Source organism: Idiotropiscis lumnitzeri, chromosome 1 (assembly GCF_059441095.1).
Source record: "Idiotropiscis lumnitzeri isolate Australia: NSW breed Sydney's pygmy pipehorse chromosome 1, RoL_Ilum_1.0, whole genome shotgun sequence".
In the NCBI taxonomy this organism is placed as follows: Eukaryota; Metazoa; Chordata; class Actinopteri; order Syngnathiformes; family Syngnathidae; genus Idiotropiscis; species Idiotropiscis lumnitzeri.
Genome location: NC_142391.1, coordinates 21254353 through 21279151, shown reverse-complemented (window position 1 = coordinate 21279151; position 24799 = coordinate 21254353). Strand labels below are relative to the sequence as shown.

The 24799-nt window shown below is 41.0% G+C and overlaps 3 protein-coding genes across 3 annotated transcripts in view; 2 read left to right on the top strand and 1 right to left on the bottom strand.

Moving 5' to 3' along the window:
* The window catches only part of LOC148343659 (cilia- and flagella-associated protein 157-like), a 114020-nt gene that overhangs the window by 63128 nt on the left and 26093 nt on the right, over positions 1-24799 (bottom strand). The window lies entirely within an intron of this gene.
* On the top strand, positions 1342-4972 carry dmrt3a (doublesex and mab-3 related transcription factor 3a). The gene is made up of 2 exons (XM_088304272.1): positions 1342-1774; positions 3947-4972. The coding sequence occupies exons 1-2, from the start codon at positions 1387-1389 to the stop codon at positions 4909-4911; spliced, it is 1353 nt and encodes a 450-aa protein (XP_088160398.1). The 5' UTR covers positions 1342-1386; the 3' UTR covers positions 4912-4972.
* dmrt2a (doublesex and mab-3 related transcription factor 2a) lies at positions 11004-15699 on the top strand. Its single transcript, XM_088288013.1, has 4 exons — positions 11004-11152; positions 12131-12494; positions 13241-13343; positions 13684-15699. The coding sequence occupies exons 2-4, from the start codon at positions 12144-12146 to the stop codon at positions 14685-14687; spliced, it is 1458 nt and encodes a 485-aa protein (XP_088144139.1). The 5' UTR covers positions 11004-11152; positions 12131-12143; the 3' UTR covers positions 14688-15699.

Here is a 24799-nt window from a genome sequence, read left to right as displayed (position 1 = left end):
TCACTTTCACAGGCCTCCATTAGTGAAGATCCTACTCCATTCTGCATTCACAGCAGCACATGAAAAACGTACAAGTTGTAAAAGTTGCAGATGATTTCCAATTGAATTGCTCTTTTATGTGTTCCAGATTAATAGTCGATTGTTTGTTGGGGAGCAGGATGGTGTGGACGACCACTTGAAGTTGCTTCCACCATGCTTAATGGAGGTTTGGGGGGCGGCAAAGAATGTAGTCATTTTTGAGGCAGATCTGGGTCAAGGATTTTTTATTCCGTCGCTCATATTTGTAAATTTTGTTCTAAATTCCTTAATGAAAAATACATGACATCAAACACGTTAGACACAAATAAAAGGTGTAAAGTGTAACAAAATATTTTTAGTTTACTTTAAGAAATGAATATATACATATATATATGTATATATATATATATATATATATATATATATATAAATATATACATATATATATGTATATATATATATATATATATATATATATATGTATATATAAGGGACATATTAGGTAGAGCAATTAATCAACTGCTAACTCAAAATTGTTATTTTTTTGAACACTTTTTGCAAATTGTTTTTTTTTTTCACATTTTTCCCAATTTCTTTTTTTTTATCCATTTCTTTCTTGTAAAGTTAAACAAATAATAAAGGATAGAATAAATTGAAATGTAAAATGTTTTGCCATTAAGTCACATATTAAGTGTAACGGGATGAAAAAGTTATTTTTTGTAATACATTGAAATATTTGACCAGTAAATCGGTTAGCGGAATTTTATTCTGTCAAATATTTGAATCTGCATTAACTTAACTAAATCCATATGGGTCTAATTAATATACCAATATTTTTTTCATCCCCTCCTAACCATAAATGTAAAGAAATTGGGTTGTTTTTTATTTTGATATATCTGTAAATTCGGTTGCAACACAACATTTTTGGGGGTCTGATTGGAACATTTTGCTTCATTTCTCACATACTAACACATGAAAAACAAATATTATGACTGCAACCTGAAAAATACATAGAAAAAAATTAACTGACTTATAAATAAAACGTAAAAAAGTGTATCTTTTCTGCACGTGTTCCAGTTACTGAACAGGTCACGTGCATTGTGATTGACAGCCAGGACGTTGTATAATTGTGTAACTAATTATTCACTCGAGGCACCAAACTATTTACGTCTGTGTTTTCATCCATTCCCCATAGATCACATTAACGTTTTGATTGTCAGCCGGGTGGGTGAGTGGGCGTGTGTTTTGTAAGTGATGGTCCTCAAACTGCCGCCAGCCGGTCCTCGTCCCCCTTCAACTCTCATCCCTCTCATCTTGAGCGTGCGACAACTTCGCAGAACACACCGAGCGTGCACGTCGGCGCGGGCGATGAACGGCTACGGCTCTCCGTACTTGTACGTGGGCGCGCCGGTGTCGCAGCCGCCGCGGGCGCCCCTCCAGCGGACCCCCAAATGCGCGCGGTGCCGCAACCACGGCGTGTTGTCGTGGCTCAAGGGCCACAAGCGCTACTGCCGCTTCAAGGACTGCGCCTGCGACAAGTGCATCCTCATCATCGAGAGGCAGCGCGTCATGGCCGCGCAGGTGGCGCTGCGCCGGCAGCAGGCCAACGAGAGCCTGGACAGCCTCATACCGGAGGCCCTCAGGGTCGTGCCCGCGGAAGGGACCACCACGGCTACGGCTACGGCCACGTCGGCGGCGGCGGCGACGACCACCGGCGGGTCTGAGGCCAGCTGGAGGAGTGCGGAGGAAAGACCAGGTAAGGACGCCCACGTGCAAGGTTGGCAGGCACTTTTCTGGAACAAGTCAACACTCGATTCAGCTCGCTTTTGGTTCTTTTGCTTAATAAATCGGTTTTAGTAGGCCCTTAAAAATGACATTTTAGAAGAAAACCATGAAAAACACAACGCTTGTTAGTGCATGTTTGATTTTAAGTTTTCTAGTTGCTGTCGACTGAACGGTTAAAAAGTCGTCGTGATCACCGAGCAAGGGTTTATTTTATGATTCTTGGAACATTGGAATAAAATTAACAAAAAGTTTGAAACTATGATTTCTGGAGGAAAGGTGGACTAAATTGTGCATTTCATGCTGGCGCTGTTTAAAAAAACATAAATTGCATTCACGAATGACTTATATTGTTGCCGGTATAAAAATACAAACAAACTGTATACCAACTGTATATAACACACACACACACACACACCCCCACACACGAGCACTTACATTGAGAACACGCACGCACAAACACCCCCCCCACACACACACACACATTTATATATATATATATATATACATATATATATATATATATATACAATATATATAAATATATATATGTGGATATAGTGTAAAAATGTTTTACACATAAACACAATAACTTTGCAGCGCTTTTGTCGGCTATACAAGGATTAAATTGTGTGTATTGTATCATTTAAAAATACATGCAAATATGACATTAGTGTCTCTTGCTATTGTGGCGTAAATGCTCATGCATGCATGTGAAATGACATGTTTTAATATAAACAAATCGTATATATATATATATATATATATATATATATATATATATATATGTATATATATATAAAATAAATGATTGAAGGGGACGGGGCTTCATTTAGTGTATTTCATGTTGTTTTAATGTCACACTCGGCCTTAAACGGACAAATAAGAGCCATACTTGAGATTTTCATCGTGAAATCCAAACGAAATTGCTCCATATTATAGAGCATTTGAATTGCACATTTTATCCGTCACCTCTTTTATTTGCCTGTAGAAAATTAAAGGCCTTTAAAACATGACCAAATTAAACAAACAATTTCTATATATGATTCACGATACCTTCGAACGAGATGTTTTCTTTTTGACGCTTGAAGTATTCTAAACGCACCTCAAATAATTCAAAACGACAGCAATTGAAGAGTGAAAACGATCGAGTTGTTTCCATTTTCGCAAATTGAGATGAAATGTTGCTTGGCAGCTCTTGATGATTTGACACAATCGGCACGTTGACTGAGCAGCTTGGCAGAGAGCTACGTAAAATAAATGATCATTATTACTGACGTTTCTTTTTTTTTTGCATCTGTCCGGACTTCGGCATGAGTCGCTGAAATTCACGTCATGTCATGTCATGTCATTATCCACACCGCTTATCCTGCAGAGGGTCGCGGGAGGGTGCTGGAGCCTATCCCAGCTGACTACGGGCGAAAGGTGCACTATACCCTGAACTGGTCGCCAGCCAGTCACAGGGGAGACATAGACATCGTCACCAAGTGGGAACCGATCCCACGCTGCCCGCACACAAGTCAGGCGAATGTACCACTACACCATTCACAGAAATTCACGTATTTTTTGTAAATAAAAACTACAGAAAACACGCTAAAAACATTTGTATACTTGTAAAAGTGGATATTGAAATTATTATACGCAGGAGAAAAAATAATTTATTTATGTCAAAAATATGGATGAAACATTTCTTATGTAAAAAAATATATTTAAAAAAATACACAGCCACATGAAAATTTAAACATGTGCAATATCCATTATATACTAAACAATACATTGTTAAATATGAGTTATGCGTAATAAAAGTGGAACACAGTACAATACTCATTTAGTATCAATTGTATTTTATTCATTCAATTCTAATTTGTTTTCACCAGCAAATATTATAAATCTAAAAACAATAATTTGCTTTTTGACGACACTGAGCAGCAGAATACCTAAAATTCCTTTTACCATGATCAGGGTTGCGTGGTCACTTGTTGCTAGGCAGATTTCACAGGGTTCCTCATGAAATATGAATATGCCACTCAAACCAAACACTATAAAGGATTGAGAGGCAAGTTCATTGTCCATATTAATTTCACCAATGAGTCATTGCTCCGCATTAAATATCAAACATGAAACCGTGCTGCCTCCTGTTTTGCAGACGGTCCAGAAGACGGGAGCGGGGACGTATCTGCGGCCGAGACCGGAGGCAGCTCTGGTGAGCAGGATCAAGATCAGGTGAGCTCCCCAGAAGGTTCCAAACCAAACTCCTGTTACACCCCGGAGCCCGCGGATGGCCACTCGGGGGAGAAGGAGGTCAAAGCTGCCGAAAGTCCCCAAAAGAGCCCTGCAAGTCCAGGCAGCCGAGGGGTGCTGATAGAGGGTCTGGCCGGCTCGGTCAACCTGCCCTTCAGCCTCAGAGCAAACCGACCCCCACTGGAGGTCCTCAAGAAAATCTTCCCAGGCCACAAGGCCCCTGTTCTGGAGCTCATCCTCCGGGGCTGCGGGGGCGACCTCGTGGGCGCTATCGAGGTGCTGTTGTCCAGCCGAAGCCCAGAGGGAGGCACCCAGCCGTATCCTGACTTGCACCCGGACCCCCTGGTGCTTCCGCAGGGCGGGCACCATTTTGAGCACAGCCTGGGCTCCTACCACCCGGTGACGTCCTCCACCAAGTGGTCAGTGGGCTCCGCCTTCAGGGTGCCGGACTCGCTGCGCTTCACATCCGAGTCACCCTCAGTGGGCACCCTGGGGGTCCCCCTGCAGCACCCGCGCTACCCGCTAGTGTTGCGCAACTCCCTGACACGGGGACCAGGCGGCGCCCTGGTGTCCAACGATGTGACCCTGTGGAACACCGTGGCCCTGCAACAGCAGTACCAGCTACGCTCAGCCGCCGCCGCCCAATACGTGTCGCCCTTTGGCCCGGCCGCGGCCCCCGGGGGGTCCGTCTTCCGGGGGGCCTCGCTCCTACACCAGCATCACTCCAGAGTCACAGAGGAGGCCCGCGGTGGCATCCAGGATGGGGAGGGCTGCGGGCCTGGAGCCAAGGGGGGCCTGTACTCACCCGACGAAGACTACGAGGAACGCTCGGATTCGGCCGACTCGCGGATCTTGAACACGACCGGCTAGAATGCATTTTGGTTTGCTTAGATTGGACCCGTACAAACAATGACGTGTGCGCCACCCGTGAATGTACACACGTCTACGTCTGCTTCCTGTCAGCATGTTGTCATGATTGTGAGCATGCGTTGAGTGTGACAAATAAAAGAGAACCACTGGAAATGTAAACTGTGTCAAACGTCGTCATCGTATAGCTTGGCCACAACTGCCATGTTGCACACAAAAGAAAATGATGCAAATGGAAATCATCTTGTCACCTTTCAACATTCTTAACTGGGACACAAATGGAAAACATAATTCAAACATCGCTTTGAAACCCTCTACAAACAATTGGCCACACTCAGAATGGCCCTTGATTTGGTTTGGGAAGTAAAACTTGTTACTGTTGCAAAGCAGTTTTACGTTGTAATAACTGTGTTCACTTCTAGCTGGCCGACGAGAACACCAACATGAGAGAATCAGCCATGAAAGATTTCGACCAAAGTCACCACTACACTAATCCCAAAAGTACACAAAATAGAGGCGTTACTAAATGAGTGTCCTCAAAACACATGGCTCTCCTCCATGTTTAATATTGTTACAAACATGCCTGATGGTTTTATTGGATAAGCAGCTGTTGTGACGGCCGGCCGGCGCGACCGCGATGTGGAGAGCACGAACTTTACTGTGGAGTGATGCAGGTGAGTGAGTGCTGTAGCCTATCCCAGTTATTTTCAGGCGGTAGGCGTGGGACACCCTGAACTGGTTGCCAGACATGCAATCGCAGGGCACACAGAGACAAACAACCAACCGCGCTCACACTCATATTTAAGGCCAATTTAGAGTGTCCAATCAAACTGCCACGCATGTTTTTGGACTGTGGGAGGAACCCGGAGTAAAACCCATGCAGGATCGGGGAGAACATACAAACTCCACACAGGAAAGCCAAAGCCGGAATTGAACCCACGACCGATGCATTGTGAGGCCATCTTGCTAACCAGTCGGCAGATGTGCCGCCCCAGGGGAAACATACAAATTGAATATATAATATAGAAATATTTGAGTGAGATCTTTTTGAAAACATGCACAAAGTGAGTTCTTGCAATAATTGTTGATTTGCTCTTCTGCAATTTTATGCCATCTATGAATAGGAATTTTGATGCAAGAGAGCCCTTTGCATTAGGGCGAAAATAAAAAATCACAAAATATTTATTTCTCTTGACCTAAAAGACGTAGTTGAGGAGCAGATTTTTTATTAATGAATTTGTGAATCTAAAATATATCATGATACTCTTCTGGACTTTTGTCCATTGTTTCAATATAAAAACAGACAAATACACATAATTTGTCTTTAATGAGAATTACATTTTTGTCCTACATCTAGTTAGAAAGTTCTGAGTCGTCTGTGTCCCATGTAGCGCTGATAGAAAAATGATGGCCCTCCTTTGTTTAAATCCCAGCTCGCAGCTTGTAGCCAACAGCGGTCAGCTGACATTGCTTTATTCTCTTGCCATCAATGACAGTGTGATTGGTTAGCGATTGTTTAGCACTTTAAATGAGTGATTGTTAAAGGCAACAATATATGGCAGCATAAACCGCGGTAGGTCGCCACAATCATCTCTCATGCTATGCATTTCTGTGATATGTTGCCAAAGTGCTACGAGGGCCAACTCCAAAATAAAAAGCTGACAAAGAAATGAGCGCATGTATTTAAGCAAACAGCAGCTGATAATGGATAGCTGCACATTTAAAACAAAATAGAATGTTTTGACATCTTGGGCTTACTTCCTCTTTCAGTGCCACACAAGTGTAATAAGAAGTGAAACACGAACGGAACGTCTCATCAAGTGAGTGACACGCCAACACACTTGCTGGGAAAGTCATCGTCTTCTCCACCAGGTGGCACCATTACAACACAAAAAGCATCACCATCTAAAAAAATATAACGGCTTTTTATATATATTTGAAGTCATTCTGCAGTTCCATTTATATACAAAAACAAATGCTGCCATCTGCTGGTGAACTTTTTTACTCAGCATCCGTCAATGAGTCCAACGGCTCCAGTTAGTCGGTCGAGGCCAGTTGTGTTTACTTGCTTTAGTAAAGTGTGACATCTAGTGCTTATACTTCAACATGACAGTTGCCACTTTTATTATTTGGAAAAGGCGCTCAGTTACCACACAAGATCAACAAAAAAAAATAATTTAATCAATGTTTCAAGAGTTTCTTGCATTAGAAATTTTATCTCCAGTTCGCTTCTTGCAATGTACATCTAAATAACCACAAACAACTGGGCCAAAGTTGAAGTTCAAAGTAGTAATACAGTTTTCTTAACACACAAAATATGATCAATTAAAACAAAAAATGCATCAAACGAAACAACAACAAATTTGAATTGGCATGGTCTGAGTTGACTTAGTGTGTTGACTGCCGTGTTGTGTTGTGTTTTGACTTCCACCAGGTCAGGGTTGAGGTGTCAAAGTACTTGAGATGAAGACAAATGGCGCCCACAACGTCTGCTTATGTCCTTAAGTGCATGTGTTGTGCGTCCATCACATGCTAATTAACATAACAGTGCTCCTCTTCCGCTGATAGTGGCGCGCACCTCCTCCTTCTCCTCCTCCTCCTCAGCGGGGCACTTCCAACTAGATGCTGCTCTTTCAATCAGGAACACCACATGTGATCAAAAGTCATTTCAACTCTGAGTGTGTCTATACGCATCTAAACACAATATGTGCAGTCTAACACACAAAAGAAACTTCAATTGGTGTGAAGACTTCAAAATGTAAAAAAATACATCCTTACAGAGATCCCCCAAACACAGCAAGAACTGAGGAAAGGTCCAAGTCTCCAGGAACCAAAAAATGGGGCCTGGAAAATCTTCACAAGGCAATAAGCCCTCCGAAGACTCAGTCGTACCACCACGAGAACCCAAAAAATGTTCTTTACCAGGAGCTGGAACTGCAGTACTTCCTGAAGAATCACTGTGCACTTCTAAAGACTTTTTTGAGCTCCTGGAAGAACGTCAAAAGGTCTTTAACAGGACCTGGAACCTCTTGAATAATCATTCTTCCCTCCCAAAGACTCATTTGCTGGACCCAAATTCCTTCAATGGGACTCCTTCAAAGTCAATGAACAGTCATAAGACTGCTTGGAATTCTCTCAAGAAACCGAAATCTTCCTGACGCCTATAAAATTCCTTCGAACCACCACAAAAGCCCTTCATCTTTTTTAACAGGGACGAAATCTACAAATACATCATGAATCAGTGAAACCAGATAAGCCTTCGGGAATTAGTTGAGACTGATTTGAACCCATGCAATAACCCCAATTCTTCTTCATAAACAGAGACCAGATATATTCAGCAATGAATAAACTACCGTGTCTCAAGAACCGCACAAAAAGAAAAACATTTCAGACAAGCTCCAAGGCCTTATGCTGGGGAAACTGACGATCACAAAGTCAACATTGGCTGTGGTAGATTGTGTATTTCCAAAGGCGAGATTAGGTTTTTATTGGGTCTTGGATTCTTGGCAAAGTAATTAGTGATCCCAAAGACGATCTCCATTTGGAATCTGGGCCTGTAGCTGGAAAACGTCTGGCAGAGGCCTTCACATTGGTAGCATGTTCTCTCATAAAAATGGTCAAAACTTGGCTTTGCCCTCATGGGGACTCACAGGCGCGGTTTTATTAAGAATTCGGGACTCCCCCTCTCAAAGAAATGGAGTCCCTTCACAAGGACCTCTGTAAGACCTTCAAGGTCTACAAGCTGTCACAAATTTGCTGGTGTATCTTTTTTTCTTTACAAAAAAAAAAGATGCCAGGAATTCCTTCCAAGTACCATCCCAGAGGTCCTTAATGAGCCACAGAGAACACGTTACACCTGGAGGTGTCCGAACCCCGGTGATGAGCGCATCCCGTCGACCTGCGCTGTGGCCTGGGCCCGTCGGATCAAAGCATTCCTAGCCAGGAAACTGCGGCGTGGGGTGGCCGCTCGTAACCCTCGTCGTAAATTAAGAGACCAAGTAGAGAGTCAAGCTGCACCTGCAGGTCTTCACCCCCAACCTCATCCCCCCAAAAATCTACTCAACCCTCCCTTTCTCCACACATGGAGGAAGAGTTAGGAACCCAGAGAAGCCCAGGCTGCACACTTCAACTTCTTAGATTGAGGGTTATTAGAATATTATTACACTTATTTGATAATAATGCACAAAATGTACATACATTCATGCATACCAAAAAAACTAAATATGAATGCATCTTTAACAAGAATAAAGTGGAAATAAATCACATAAAAAAAAACAAAAATGATAATTACTATAAAAGACGATCAAACAAAGAAGGCCCAAAAAAATAGTCAAATGATAAAACAACTAAATACATTTATAAAATAAACATGAGTCAAATACAAAAATGTGTAACAACAGTATAAAAATCTTCAAAGTGTGTTTGTATACTTTTGTTACACATTTTGCTGACATCACTATACTTAATGAATTATGAATTAGCGCTAAAGGTCAACATAACATGAGCAAATCTTAGATTGCTATGACAGTTATTAAATAATAAGTATTTTATAATAATATATATGAAACATGAAAAATATAAATATTCACGCATAAGTACACGCACATACATATACTGTAAAAATTAAAGCATTAACTGTGGAGATTAAACAAAAACATTTTAACACAGTTAAATATTTTAACTCAGTAAACGCAGTTTTATTTACTTCAAAAATAATTTGCTTACTTTGCACCGTGCTCAAGTTACCGTTGCTGGACTGTTGCTTGTGGACAGAAATAAATGTAACATATAATTTTTGAGAATTACCTGGAAAGATTAATCCGTTTATTTCAAAATCAGCACATATCAAAAAGCTTTTTCTACCTTAGCGCCAATTGGCCGGCTCATTTGATGTTTTCATTACTGGCTTTTGCAGAAACGTTTATATTCTTGAGGAATTTGAAAATAAAATACACGAAGAAGCTTCTTGGAAAAAATGAGCTAACTAGCATAGCTTGTACAACAATTTCTGTCTATAGCAGGGGTCTCAAACTAAATTTACCTGGGGGCCACGAGAGGCAGACTCTGGGTGAGGCTGGGCCGCATCAGGTTTCCCGCAAGAAAAAAATCAAAAAAATCTAATCTTCTCAAATGTCTTTATTTTTATTTTTTAACACAAAATAAGATTTAAAAATAAATAAGGAATTAATAAGAAAATAAATAAGGAATTAATAAGAAAATTAATCAGTAATAAATAATAATAATAATAATAATGAGTCAAATGTCTGTATTAACAGTTCTTTAATCTTCTTCTGAACATGAATTGTCCTGAACATGAGTGGAACATTCATCAATCAAACCCCTACTAAAACATCGAAAAAAAATTACAATCCTACCCTCGTTTTAAAGCTGAAGATGTGCCCAACAATAATCCGCGGTTCAATTTTATCCACTGTGACCAGGTAATCCTACATTTTATAATTAGTCCCGTCTGTGCTAGTGCTGATGCAAAGCTCCGTCAGACTGCACATCCTGTTCGCGCATGGGTCTCCTGTCAATCAAATCAAAATCGTGTCAAATACCAGAGATCCTAAGCATAAACCATAGTTCTGGGATGAGTAGGCCTACTTCTGTAGTTATAAAGCTTTAATTACACTGTAATTAAAGCTTTATAACTACAGACTGGCACTTTACACGTGTAAAGTGCTAGTCATATCAAATTCGCGGGCCGCACGAACATTAAACTTTCATAATAAGGCGGGGGCCGCAAACTATCATCCCGCGGGCCATTTGCGGCCCGCGGGCCGCGAGTTTGAGACCCCTGGTCTATAGACATTGACTTAAATCAGTATTGCACATAAATACAGTAATGTGTTTACTTGAAACACCATGATATAAGATTAGGTCATTTTAAAGACCATTTTTTCATTCGTACCTAAAAACAACAATTTAACGACGATTAAATAATACTTTTCAGATTTAACCACTCGGGAAGCTTGATGACTCCCTATTGGTCAGTTTTTTTTCCTTTGCTTCGAGAGACAGCCAATCAGTCAAAAGGGGGCGTGGTTTATGAAAGGAGTTGCGGTGAGCTGGCGCTGCACTAGCAAACTTGGCTCAGTCAGTCGGTACACGCATACGCACAGACACACACGCACACGCACACGAACATTCAGACCCATTCAATCAATTAACAGTTATCGGGTTCGCTGCTTTCCAGCAGGCTGGAAAACATTTGGAGTGGTGGGACCGTCCACTCGTGGAGGTAAAATTAATTTTTCATTCTTTGTCATGTCAGTACTGCCACTAAATTGCATGTATAAAACTAATCAATGCATGCCTTAATATTGTTTCATTATTTTTTAATGAATTTAACACATGGTTTAGTCAAGCTTGGAAACTAAATTTCTGTTTTTTGCATTTATCATTTATAGTTGGTGGACTTTGCAGGGCTTGTTTTCCCCCCCATATGGATTAGAATCCTTCAGTTTTTAACATCTAACTCTGTTTAATTATTCATTCCTATAGTCTGGATAAAAATCAGGCATTTTAAAGTGTTTTAAGTGTATTAATAATTTATATGAGTCTTAATTATGATTCTGAAATTTTTGACATAACTTTTTAAAATTATTTATTTTTTATTTCACGTAGTATGCATCGTAATTCGTGACTTTAATAAATACTCCTAGTTTAACTTTTTTTCTCCAAAAGTAGAAGATTACGCGAAATTAATTAATATTAGTTGCTGCGGCACATGGACAACGTGCATATTTTGTGACTATGGCAAATAAAAAAAATGCTCATATGAAATAATGTCGTGTTACCTATCTATCTATCTATCTATCTAAACATAAATAAAACATACACTTATAGTCCTATATAGCAGTCAAAATAGGCCCATTCAGAATTGTATTCTTTTTTCTTCCCATTTTGGCAAAAAACGTTAACCAAAATGTAAAGGGAAAAACATCGCTCCATATTTAGTCATGAATCACAATCCAGACTATACGGATGCAGTACATAATTTTCTAAACGAATAAAACCCGTAGAATACTACTTTGGACGAAAAAAATGAGTACTACATAATAAATTGTGATCTTTCTAGACACATATCAACTTAAAATGGAAAAATATGCAAGTAATTTCAAGTCATTAAATGTATATGGGGTTTATACGAAAGTAACTCGGATTACGCTATTAATGATCATGTCAAACACTTTTTAAAAATTCCCTTCATGTTCAGGGCGCTCGTAAACATGACCGAGGGTTGCGAGTTCGAGATCGACGTGGAGAGCGTGGAGACGGAGGCCGACGAAGCGAGCGAGCGAGCGGAGGAGGAGGACAACCGCAACCGCGACCGCGACCGCGACGGCGACGACGACTGCGTCAAGCCGGGCCCCGGAGGCCTGAGCCCGGGCGAGCAGCGCAAACTGAGCCGCACGCCCAAGTGCGCGCGGTGCCGCAACCACGGTGTGGTGTCGTGCCTCAAGGGCCACAAACGCTTCTGCCGCTGGAGGGACTGCCAGTGCGCCAACTGCCTGCTGGTGGTGGAGCGGCAGCGGGTCATGGCGGCTCAGGTGGCGCTACGGAGGCAGCAAGCCACCGAGGTGAGGCGTGATTAAAGAAAAAGAAAATACGAGCATCTATCTATCTATCTATCTTTTTTATTTATCCATTCTAAATAATAAAAAATACCTAACAATTTTTATGTTAAATGTATTTGCTTAATGATTGAGTCTAATTTATTTTGTAGGCAATTTCATTTTTTTAAGGATTTAAATTTATTTGATGTATTTTCAAGAGTTATTGAAAGTTATTCAAACTCATAGACAGCAACTTTGTCAATTATGTATCTCTATTTTGATGATATTCTCTATAAGACATTTGGACTCGTGTTTTTTCATAAATATTTTTAACCTTTTTTTTTATCTTTTCACTGTGGTGGGCATTTATTTTTGAGGGGAGCTAAAGAGTTTTAATTTAATAGACTGTTAGGTTAATTTAGCAATAAAAAAAAGTGTTTGTGTCTGAGATTGTATGGTTAAATATGATTTCTTAAGTGTTTATTAGATCTGGTTTTAAAAGACAAAATGTTCTGACAGATCTATTTTTCCACACTGCCATATTTACGATATGATTGTGCATGACACACGGGGGCGGTATTTTGGATAGGAAAGCGTTTCAAATTTGACATGTCTTTTCGTCATATCTCTTTGGTATCTATCGTGTGTAAAAAATGGAAACGTCTTTGCTTATTTGCCTGTGACACAAAGAGATTAATGGCAGCTGTGACTTCTTCTGAGACAACTGTATTTAATTTATAGATGACCTGTTTTTATTTGAACTCCATCAGGACAAAAAAGGCCTTTCTGGGAAACAAATTCCAACTGAGAGAAGGCCCATCTATCAGAGACATGTTCGTCCATCAACTCTGCTGGCCAAAAGCATCCTCGAAGGTAAAAAACTGGCAATTACATTGCCCCTCTTTTGGGATTTAAAAAAGTTCATTTTAAAGCAATTGTTGCAAAAATTATTAATATTCCTTTCACAGGGCAGTGAGTTGCTACATTCCTAATTTGGATATTTACATTGATGCTACTGTAATGATGGACAGCATGCATCTGCAATGTATTTTTGTTAAAAAGAATATTCAAAGTCGTTTACACAAGACATGAATTAATTGGTGCCGACAGCTTTAAGTCACTGTATCGTGAGCTGCGACGATACAATACATGGAGACAGCGATACTTGGTTCATCCCCCGGTGATGTTTTTTCTTTTTTCACCCAATGGACAGGTTTCCGCCCGGTACCATCCGATCCCTTCCTGGCCACCAACCCGTCCCTGCCTCCACCACTGAGCGACCGCATGCGCAAGAGGCGGGCGTTTGCCGATAAAGAGCTGGAGAGCATTATGCTGGAGCGCGAGTACAAGGAGCGCGAGCTTCTGGAGAACGGCCAGGCATCGCCGCTGATGTTCCCCAACAACATGGCGCACCACACGGTCGACTACAACGCCTACAAGTCGGCGTACTCGCCCGAGGCGCCACCTAAGGACATGTGCCTTGGCCCCGCCTGTTTGGACGTGCCCATGCCATACTCTGTGGCCACCAACAACATGGAGCCGGTCTCGTCCAATGTGAACGTGGCCACCACGTACCGGCACTACCCGCGAGGGGGCTTCGTGGTGTGGCCTCGCGCTGCCGCCCACCTGGGTGACGCCCTCCTCTACCGCCAGTGCCTCTTCAACGCCACGGCGGTGCAGAACATGAAACCCGGCGGCGCGCTGTGGGAGCCCAAGACCATGCCTACTGAGAGCCAGCCGCCGGAGCAGGACGCGGCTGATGCCGAGGGCTCGCGAGCTGCCTCGTTGCAGGAGTCGCAGCACTCGCAGCACCCGCTCAAGGTGGCACCAAAGTCTACCACAAGAGAGAACTCTGCTTTCTACCCACCCAAGAGGAGCTTCGGACAAGACTTCCCAGCTAAGGACGCTGCCAAGTTCTCACTAAAAGTCAACTCCACCTTCCACTCGCTCATCCAACACTCGCTGAGCGACAAGGGCGGTGGTGGGGCGGCCTCCGAACTGCGGGGTGCACCGTACTGTAGGGAGCTCCTGCAGGAGGCGGCGCGCAAGCTCCGGGAAAGCTCCGGCAAGGACGTGCAGACCGGCAAAATAGCCGACAGGTGCGCCAAAGACTTTCTGTCCAAGCCGGGAGCGACCAAGATGGCTGCTGGCGAGTCTTTGTCCTTCTCTGTGGAGGCCATTTTGAAGAGACCCGCCATGAGTCGAGCGTTTCATTGAGAGAGAAAGAGAGCAAAAGCCCGCGATTCGCAGAGGGATCCGGACTGAGCCTTGCTGTAAAAAAAAACGCACACCCCCTACTCAAAAACGTTTTCACTCTTATCACTGTTTTCGAACCTTTAGTGAGTCAAGCCACAAAATGATGTCAAAAAGAAATGATGTATTCCATCATCACATTTTTCACATTTATACTCAGTACATCTGAGCCTATTGGGTTCACGATTCGTTTTTGTGTATGCACTGCAACAAGCTAATAACCAAGATAAAAAAAATCTCAAACCAAGGCAAAATAAGCTCGTTCTTTGCCTGCCAAAATAATTCGTTTTTCCTGACATTTTTTAACAGCATTTATTCTCCCCTAATTCTGTAGGTAGCATTAAGACAATAGTTTTAAAACATCACGGTTGACTTATTTTAAACAATTTAGCATATCAATGTTTCCTTTCATTTTAGCACATTTTTTTTTTGCCTGGAATATTCCTCAGTTCATACTTTTTGCATGTTTTAAGCCCAGTTTTTACAACATGGCAACAAGTGGATAATTAACTGCACCATCTGCCATCTAGTGGAACATCATTTAATTGTTCGGCTTACAGATGATTTGAATTCAATAAAAAATGCACAGTAACTGCGAGTGTACATCAAGACTGTAACTCTCTTTAACAACCCGGGCTAAACGAAACTCTGCCCAAATATGTTGATCTCGTAGTCAAGACGTATCAATTCAATATACAACCTTGACACAAATTACTACTTTCTAATCAGCCTGGGCTTTGGTGCCATCTTGTTGCACTTAAGAATATTACTAAAGAGCAAAAAAAAAAAAAAATGACTGCGAATAGGTGGGGGGTACGTTGTATGTAAATATGGTGATTGGGTCCAAAAAGAACACTTAGCTGTTGTAACGTCTTTGTACAGTGTATTATATATTGTTTCTGCCTGTGCACATGGAATAACTAATTTGTCAAAAGTATTTAAACAAGTTCCTCTTGTCAATAAACTTCATAAGACTTTGTCTAAAATGTCTCACAGTTCATGCCCAAAGAAGTCGAACATTTTGATTCTGCATTTAAATACACAAGTCCAACCTCGGAATTTTCAGCCCCTGCCAGTTTCACTTCGGAACATGGAATTTAGGAGACATACAGTATGAATCACGAGTAGACACACAAAAAAGTCGCCAGTCAGACAGACACAACAAGAGTGGCATTTTTGTGGCTGACACGAGATTATGAGGAATTTGAATTTTTTTTTCATTGCCTCGGTGATTTGGACGAGCATGGCGGGAAAGTTTGATGAATGACTGTAAAAAGCAACAAAACTAAAGTCATGTAAAAAAAATAGAGTGAAACATCATGCCTGACTAATTAATATTGATATGATTGATAGTCATTCTTCTATATTCGGCAGAGATGTACTTTTTTTCACATTACATTAGACGAAGACATTGAAACATTCCCCCTTCAAAAAAAAATCAGCAAAAGTTATTTTTTGCAGATTTTTCTCCCTGTTGCTAAGTTAAACAAATATTACAGTCCAATTTTTAGCCTGTGATTGATCTACCTTTTGTTTTAAGCGTTAAAGGACCAAAAAATAAGTTTACATATATGTCATGAAATATCATTTGAATTAATCGTTTGAATAATCACTTAATGGAATTTGAATCTGTCAAATCATTAAATCAGCCTCAGACAACCCGTGTCGATCCGACCAAAACATGAAAATCTTGTTGCGGGGATGTCAACAGACTAAAACCAACCCAATGTTTGTCATGATATGAAAAGCAATACAATTGATCCCAAAGAAAAGCCACCCTCCTTTTCAGCTTTAATTCCACTTCTGATGTTTCCCGCCTAATTGCCGTGTAAAGTGACATTGCCAACTAGTGTCCTGGCATGCGTATTACAATGTTAATTTTACAGCCCTGTGCGAACTGGAGACGTTTTCACCACATTTGTATGTGGAGCTTGCAAAGACAAGATCATTCCCGTTTTAGCACGCGTGTTGTTGTGTCAACATATCCTGTGCGGGAGTGTGTCACACCAGGCCACGTTTGTGTGCGCCAAACCGCCACTGATAAATATCTGCTTAGCACTTTAGGACCACATCGTCACAGGGTGTGAGATTGAGCGTGTCAGCAAAGGAGCCAGCTGGATTGCTGATTAAACAGCTAACACACACACACACGCACACCCCCACGCACACACACGCACACACCTGCTCGCAAACGCACACACACAGCTTCACCTTATCTACAGTTGCTGTTCACACAGTAGCATTTTGTTTGTATACACACAGGTGTCGTTTGCCATTTTGAGACTTCACTGACTTTCCATCATGTTGAGAGGATGACAGGGCACACACACACACGCACACAGACACACACAAGCGAGAAAAAAATGGCCTGGGAATTTAGTCTTTGGCGTCTCTTGTTTTGCAGAGAAAACAAGGCAAAAGGTCACAAGTGTGCTTGTCGTTAATACATGTCGCTGCTGCTGCTGATGTTGTCGTGTTAAATGTCACAAGGATTGCTAAGATCTGAACGCATCCTATTGGCAAGTAGATGTCAAAAATTGCTTAGGACACATTACATCACACAGGTCAGGCATCTCACTTGGAACAGACAAAATGTCCGGGATGAATATTTAAGGGTGGGAGAAAGTATCGGTATCGTGGCTAGATGCGATTCGTTGCCTGTTAGAATTAGCCTTAAAATAGCAGAATATGTGGTTGTTTGAAATGTAATTCTCTTTGTTTTATGTTTACTTTGTCAGGAAACCAAACTTGAGAGTGGCAACAAAAAGCTGGAACCTCTTTTTTAAAATGTTCTTTAATAGACTATTTACCATCTGAGACTACCAAGTATCTATAGTTTGTATCTCAAGTTTGTGCTTGCAAGTAAAAAAAAAAAAATAAATTCCGTCAATCGACGGTTTATATCTTGAAAATCCTGTAAGTCAGGTCACTCGTGTCTCAAGTCACCAATGCATTTGTACGTCCAGCTAAGCGGGCGGGCCAACGTAGCAGTACGGTGTTCCAGCGTGGTGATACTGGTGGGCATGAAAAAGCACGGCGGGAACTTCACGCCATGCAAAATACATCACGCTCCATTAGCTCCTCCAGTCATAATAGTGTAGCGTGTGTGGGGTGTCGCTTATCTCCGCCGAGGATTGTAGCGTACCGCCATGAGCTGCTGGCGTGACCACCGCCACGATGGCACGGATGTCTTCTAGGACACCTGGAGGAGGCCACACCCATGGAGAACATCCATCCATAAGTTATCTGTTCCACTTTCTCCTCACAAGGGGAGTCTATCCCAGCTATCATCGAGCAGTACACCCTGAACTGGTCGCCAGCCAATCAAGCTGTAATGAGGATGATGATGATAGCACGCAATGGTTGGTCAATTGTTAATGTTGTTGTTCTTAGTATCTGCAGGCACACGCACACACAGACCCCTTAGCGGTGCTCCAGCACCAGCCACTTTCACCCGAGATGAGAAAAGCGGCCTTTGCCTAGAGCCATTTTTTTTCTTACACTTATCAATATGAAACAAAAAAAGTAAAAAAATACTCTCCCTATCATTAATTCCCTCTATAAGTGCTTTTGATATCAGGTGGGTATTTGAGATTTAGGGACAATTGGCACTGAACACAAGCCCCCAGTCATGTGAACAGGGGTGTGTAGACTTTTTATATCCACTGTAGCTTCCCTAAACATCTTTTGTGAACACGCTCGATTTATTGACTGAGTCGTGTTAAAAGAAATTAATACCCAAGTATTATTGCTTTTCTATATCGCGTGAATAATCTTGCGGATGGATGCACCTGAGTATCAGCGATACTACTGTCCATTTTATTTGGTATCGTACCGGCAGGGAAATGTCACGACAACGGGCAAAAACTGTTCAGAAGGCAGCCAACTCTTCATTTTGTGTGTTTTCCAAGTGTTTTGACTTGGTCCACCTGCCATTTTGTAGCAAATTTGCCAGTCTAAACCTTCATGTAAATGCTATGGAAAAAAGGCTTTGTGTCACATTGTGGCCCCTTCGCATCGGATTGTCACACTCTGGGTTTTTGCTGCCCTGTTTGTTGTCTTTTGCACATGATTCACGACTCTTTTTTTAGAGGCCGCCACAACGTGACAGATTGCAGCTGCCGCTGCCCGACCGCCACTGCGTGAGCTGTGATTTTACTAACGCGCTGATAAATGACCGCTGCACCTGGCCGACGCCAACTAGAGTAAACAGCTAATCTGCCAAAGTTAATCCTTGAGGGGCCCATGTTTGCATAGGCCTGGAACAATCGACCGTATGTAAATGACTACAAACATAGCAGCGAAATTGAGGTTACTATTTTTTTCCTCCGGACACGTCTAGAAAATGCACATACTGTATACTTAAGTCACCTTGACTTAATTTTGGACTCATCTGATATTTTCACACCTCACCTTTCTTTATTTCATGGTGAGTCATTGAAATTTAAAACGATGTCCCGCCTACACATAATGAGGAAAACTCAAATTCCCTCCAATTTGGTGCCTCATGCACGTGGTTCAAATTTGGAAGCAATCAACAAAATCGGAGAATTTTCTAAACATTTTTGAAGTATGGTAACACTTGAAATGGCAAAAATTTGGAACAAAAACGGCAGACTTTTTGTGTCTTTTCAAGGATCGCTTGCGGAGACTTTTTTTTGTGTGTCTGTCTGCTTATGAAACAAATGCTTACCAAATTTCAGATCGCTAAGCGAAGCTAGCTTCGTGGTCGATGTTCCGAGACATTTGCTTCAGCAATTTCAGGTACAAGTTCTTACGAGCTAAGACTCGTGAGACTTCGTCTACACATAATGACAAGAAATTCAATTAGTCCCAAATGAGTCGAGGATTCATGATGTGAGTCTAAAATGGCTTCTTCAAAGCAGAAAGGCAGACTTGGAGATCTGATAGCACAACGATTTTAAACATGACAATCTTTTTGCTGCGGGTTTTAACCTTGGTGCTGCCTGAAAAACAACCTGTTGCCACTGTGCAACTTTGCGCTCGTTTTGGCAACAACGCCTGTGCTAATGTGTGTGTTGTTCCAACAACACACTGTGTTTTAACTCAGTTGGCCCTTGGCCTGTTTGAAGTGTGCACACACATGCACACACACACACAGAACTTGTGTTTTATGACGAGTCATCAAACTTCATCACCATGCCCAACCCTCATACAATGACAAATATTTCATAATAAAGTCACATGATCTATCTCCCTTTTCTTTTTTTTTTTTTCGAGGACCCCCGGAAATTACCAAAATTAATCCAAAATCGCCTCTTGAAACCATAATGGCAGACCTTCTGTCTTTTTTCTGTTCAGGTTTCTTGAGACTTTCTTTGCGGCTCAAGTCACAATGAAACATTTGGTCCCGATCTGACCATATGAAATTGACTTATTAATGGGTTTACTTTTTTTTTATTTTACTGCCATGCGGCAATGAAAAAAAGAAAAGTCAATCAATCAATTGATACACAATTTAGTGTCAGCCATCCGTATATATTTTATACTTGATGCCAATAGGATAAAAACGACGATCTGTTTTTGATTGTCGTTGCAAAAATGATACTGAAATAGCTTTTGTTGCTGAGTGAGACTGGCTTCAGGGTTTAATTTTCAAAACATTCCTGGACAAGTTGCTGATTTTACTTTCGTTGTGTCTCAACCAAAGAGTCCAGCTATTGAGGACAGGTGTCAATGCCAGCAAAGCATGTGAGTCAAGTCAGCGCTCCCCATCCTCTGTCGGAGGACGAGGGGGTGCATTTGGGGGTCAAACATATTTGAGTCCACCTGTAGTATAAACCCACCATGAAAACATGAAAGTGTTTTATGGGGGGAAGCTGCGCGACACAGGAGGATACCACCTCTGAAGTTGTGGACTCATTCAATACATCATCATCATCATCATCATTACTGGAAGGCTCAAGTACGCACAGTGAAACTGCAATTGTGCAAATCACCCCAAAATGAAAAACTGCTCAATATGATTACAATGATTTGAAAAATGATGGGAAGACATTGTTTTATTTCATTGGGGTGGAGAAGTAAGACATTTGACTGATAATATATAAAGTTTACAAACATGATCATTTTCTTTTTGTATGTTTGTTTTTAAAATGTCTACAAAGGTTTATGGCAAAAATACATGTCTAATAAATGTGTCTCTTTTATATGATAAAAAACTAATTTCATTTATTTTAAACTGTATTTCTTGCCAAAAAAGATCATTAAAATATTGAATTAGAAAATGACACTCTCAGTTTAGACCAAATTCTACGGTAAACTATTACGTTTGGCAACAATGTATGACAAATTTAAAAAAAGAGTAACTATTTCTTTTAGAATTTATTGTTTACTTAAAATGTATTCCAATATGTATTCATTAAAAACTCATTTAGTGAGAAAAATAAATTAAAATGTATGCCAAATTGGCTTTTTTAGTGATTATTTTACTTTGTGATGAATTGTTAATTTATTTTATAATTCGTTTATATTTATTCAAAATGTCTTAAAACATTGGGTTAAGAAATTGGGGGAAATGTTTTTTTAAAAGGGTAAAAAAATATGGCATTTGATTGACATACTGGATATGACAAATGTATAAAAAAGTAGTCCTTCTTATTTAAAATTTTAACAAAATATTCAGAAAAAGAATCTGAGGCTAAGTAGTTAAAATGATATTTTAATGTAATATGAGACTTTTTTATTAGCTTAATAAATATATAGTTATTTTTCATGTTTATTTAATTATTCGAATTATTAAAGAAGACAGGAAACATTCCCACAGAGATCCTCCCATTCGATTAAATCATGAAAAAAAAAACAAGGAAATATAGTCAAACGCTAATCCCTAACGCAGCATCACTTTTATGATTTGCATTGAGCGCTAATGTTCATGTGTTGCCGTGGCGACGGTGTGCATGATTGGAAAGCCAGAAAAACATGTGTGCTCTTTAAACCTGTCAGGGAAAAAAAAATAAAAATTTGACGAGCCGGGGAACCTTCTCCCGGGCCACGGCAGTGACACGTGTAAGTGGACCCCGGCGCATTTGAACATTTTTAAAAGCTTAAAAAAGATTAGGCGAGGCGGGAATCGAGCAGGGAACCGCGGTCAGACGCGAAGCGGAATAAAATAAAAAAAATTCAAAGGAAATCGTAAACGTCTCCATTTAAAAAAAAAAAACAACTGCATTCTTTTAGCGTTAGCACTTATAATGGGCCTACCTCGAGCCGTTTTTACATCACATCAGGACATGTTGTGGTATTAGTTGGAGCGGGCCAAGAATAATGTCATAAATGACGATGATGAGGCCAGACGCTTCCAACCAAGTGATGAGGAAAGCAAAGCGTGTGCAGCGCTAAACGAGCGCACGAGTTTCCATAGGTTAAAGTTCGAGTCCCACCACGCGCCACTCTTTTTTTTCTAGTCTGTGGAATATTTCGAGTGACGATGCTTATTTCTACTGTGCTTAACAGTGGTGGTTAACTGAAAAAAACTGACAAGAGAAGTGATTGCATTAATCAAATTGCCCCATGTGTCCTTAAGTAGATTAAGACTTCTACTGATTTTGCTTATTTCAACTATGTAAAGTGGTGACATCATGAATAAATAACAACAGCAATAGTTGCATTTATCCCATGACGTACTGTAGGTGAGCACATATTCCCAAACGTGACTTGTTTCTTTCTGACTCTGTGGATTATTTTTATTCGTTTCCTCTATTCTGGACTTTTCTTGCATTTTACTGGTTCCACTGGTGCTTTCGCCCCAGGGACCAGAGCGGTTTTAAACGAGGCACTTTGAGGAGTGTCACCTCCTGTAAAAAAAGAAGTGAACAAGGTCCTTAGACTTGATAGTCTAGCATCTGGGTGGTCTTGGGTGGCTGAGGACCTTGTAAAGGACCTTGTGAGGTTCTGCGAGCGACTCGGCCTAACCCGGCCCGACCCAACCTAACCTTTGCTGCTTGATGACGTGTCCAGCTGGAGTTCCATTTTCACTATCTTGTGCTCACGGGAAGTTGCCCTACAGGTAATTTTTTTTTTTAAATGCTAATTGTCAGTTCATGGCACTTGGTGGCTGGCAAACTAGCGAGCATGCGGTATAGCTAGGTAGCTCCCACTACATTTAGCTACACAGCTAGGCCGCAAATTAGCCAGCTAGATAGGCTACTAGACACGTAGCTAGCTAACATATTTTAAAGACGAAATCAATACGATGTAACATTCTCATTTTTCAAACGACTTTTATGAGGTTGGCCTTTTTTTTGAAAAAAAAATATTTTTTACCTGTCAAAGGTTGCTCCCAGTTCCCTCGTTGAAATTGACATTGTACATAATCGTACGTAGAACAATATACTGGCATCTATTTAGTTTTAATACGTGTTGTGAGTTGTTTGTTAGTTTTTCTCTTTTTGAAAATGCTTCACTTTGTCTGAGATTCCATTAGTTTAGTGTATACATGCATCCATTATCTGTTCTCCTCACAAGGGTCACGGTCGTGCTGGAGCCTATCTCAGCTTCAGTTCGGAAAGTAGGTAGGGTCACAACCTGAACTGGTTGCCAGCCAATTGCAGGGCACACAAAGACGAACAACCATCCATGCTCACACTCACAACTAGGGACAATTTTGAGTGTTCAATTTACCTGCCATGCATGTTTTTGGAATGTGGGAGGAAACCGGAGTACCCGAGGAAAACCCACGCAGGCACGGGCTGAACATGCAAACTCCTTGCGGGAAGGTCGGAGCCGGGATCGAACCCTGCACCTTTGCACTGTGAGGCCATCGTGCTAACCAGTAGAACACTGTGCCGCCTTTAGTTTAGTTTTAGTTTGTTTTTTTAAATACATAAAGAGAATTTGAGGACAGAGAGATAGAATAAAATGTCACAAATTGTGTAATAAGACAAAGTAAACTGCAACCCCCAAACAACGGTTTGACAGTGTACAGTAATAACGAAAAAAAAAAAAAAGATAATGAAAATAAATCCCAAAAGCTCAAAAAAAGAAAACAAAGGACTTACTCGAGTTGGTATTAGTTAGTTTTATGAACATAAACTGTAGTTTCACTTTGCAATAAGATTTGTATATTGCTACCCAAAATGTTTCTTTCAATTTCGTTCATTCTAATATCCTTGATTCACTCACATGAAATACACTGATGACTTTGACCCTGCTAGCTTAGTGTCACCATACGCACGCAGCGCAAAAGGGGCATGTCGTATCTACCTCTAGTCATATTGATGCTTTGAGGAACCCAGCTAAACTACGTGTCCACGTATAGACGACCCAAAACTACATTTTAAACACAACGGCACATTATTTTATACCGAGGCAAGACCACGATGATATCGAGGCACTGCGTATTCTGTAGTTACAACTTTGAACATAAGAGCACAAAGTGTTGGCCCAGGCTAGCGAGCGACAGGCGCCCGAGTGAGTGTTATCTGGTCGGTGATGTGTTTTTATTCCTTTTTTTTTTCTCTCACTTGAAAAAAAAATTGGAAACTTGAAGTGAAGGCACAGGAGAAAGTGGAGTTAAAAGACTTTTGGAAAAAGTGCATTGACACGCGCCCACATAAATGTCACACAAGATTTAAGCAACGCGCCGTCCCAGGGCTGCAACCTTTTGGCCCGACAGTTTGCTTTTTCCCACCGTCCTCTTCCCGATAGTGTGTGCGTGCTTGAATGACTGCATTGATGATCGGAATAAGTCATCTTGTCTCACAGGTTATGTCTTCTGTCGTCGAGTAATAAAGTTCATAATGAACAATGTCCTATTCTAGACATTATTTGCGAGTTTGCACGTTGCACATATGATGCTCCTCCTCCTCCTTATCATCATCGTCATCATTATCATCGGCAAGTAAAGTCTCTTTCAGTGGAGAAGAAAAAGAAAAGCACCTTGGCAAGGCTCGGCCCTTGGAGCTGGGCCTGCACAGCAAAAACTGTTTTCCACGTATGGATTTTATTTTTATGTATTTTCTTCATCTTCGTTTGCGTGCGTGAAAAAAACTAAAATACATTCAAACCTTTTAATCCAAGTCTTGTGAGCATTGAACTGAAGTGAGGGTTAAAAA

What these genes read in the sequence shown, in the direction of transcription:
- dmrt2a (XM_088288013.1), top strand. Translation starts at nt 12,144, where the DNA reads ATGACCGAGGGTTGCGAGTTCGAGATCGACGTGGAGAGCGTGGAGACG. An exon ending in GGAGGCAGCAAGCCACCGAG is followed by an intron (nt 12,495 to 13,240) that starts GTGAGGCGTGAT and finishes GAACTCCATCAG; the next exon opens with GACAAAAAAGGCCTTTCTGG. An exon ending in GGCCAAAAGCATCCTCGAAG is followed by an intron (nt 13,344 to 13,683) that starts GTAAAAAACTGG and finishes CCCAATGGACAG; the next exon opens with GTTTCCGCCCGGTACCATCC.
- dmrt3a (XM_088304272.1), top strand. Translation starts at nt 1,387, where the DNA reads ATGAACGGCTACGGCTCTCCGTACTTGTACGTGGGCGCGCCGGTGTCG. An exon ending in GAGTGCGGAGGAAAGACCAG is followed by an intron (nt 1,775 to 3,946) that starts GTAAGGACGCCC and finishes CCTGTTTTGCAG; the next exon opens with ACGGTCCAGAAGACGGGAGC.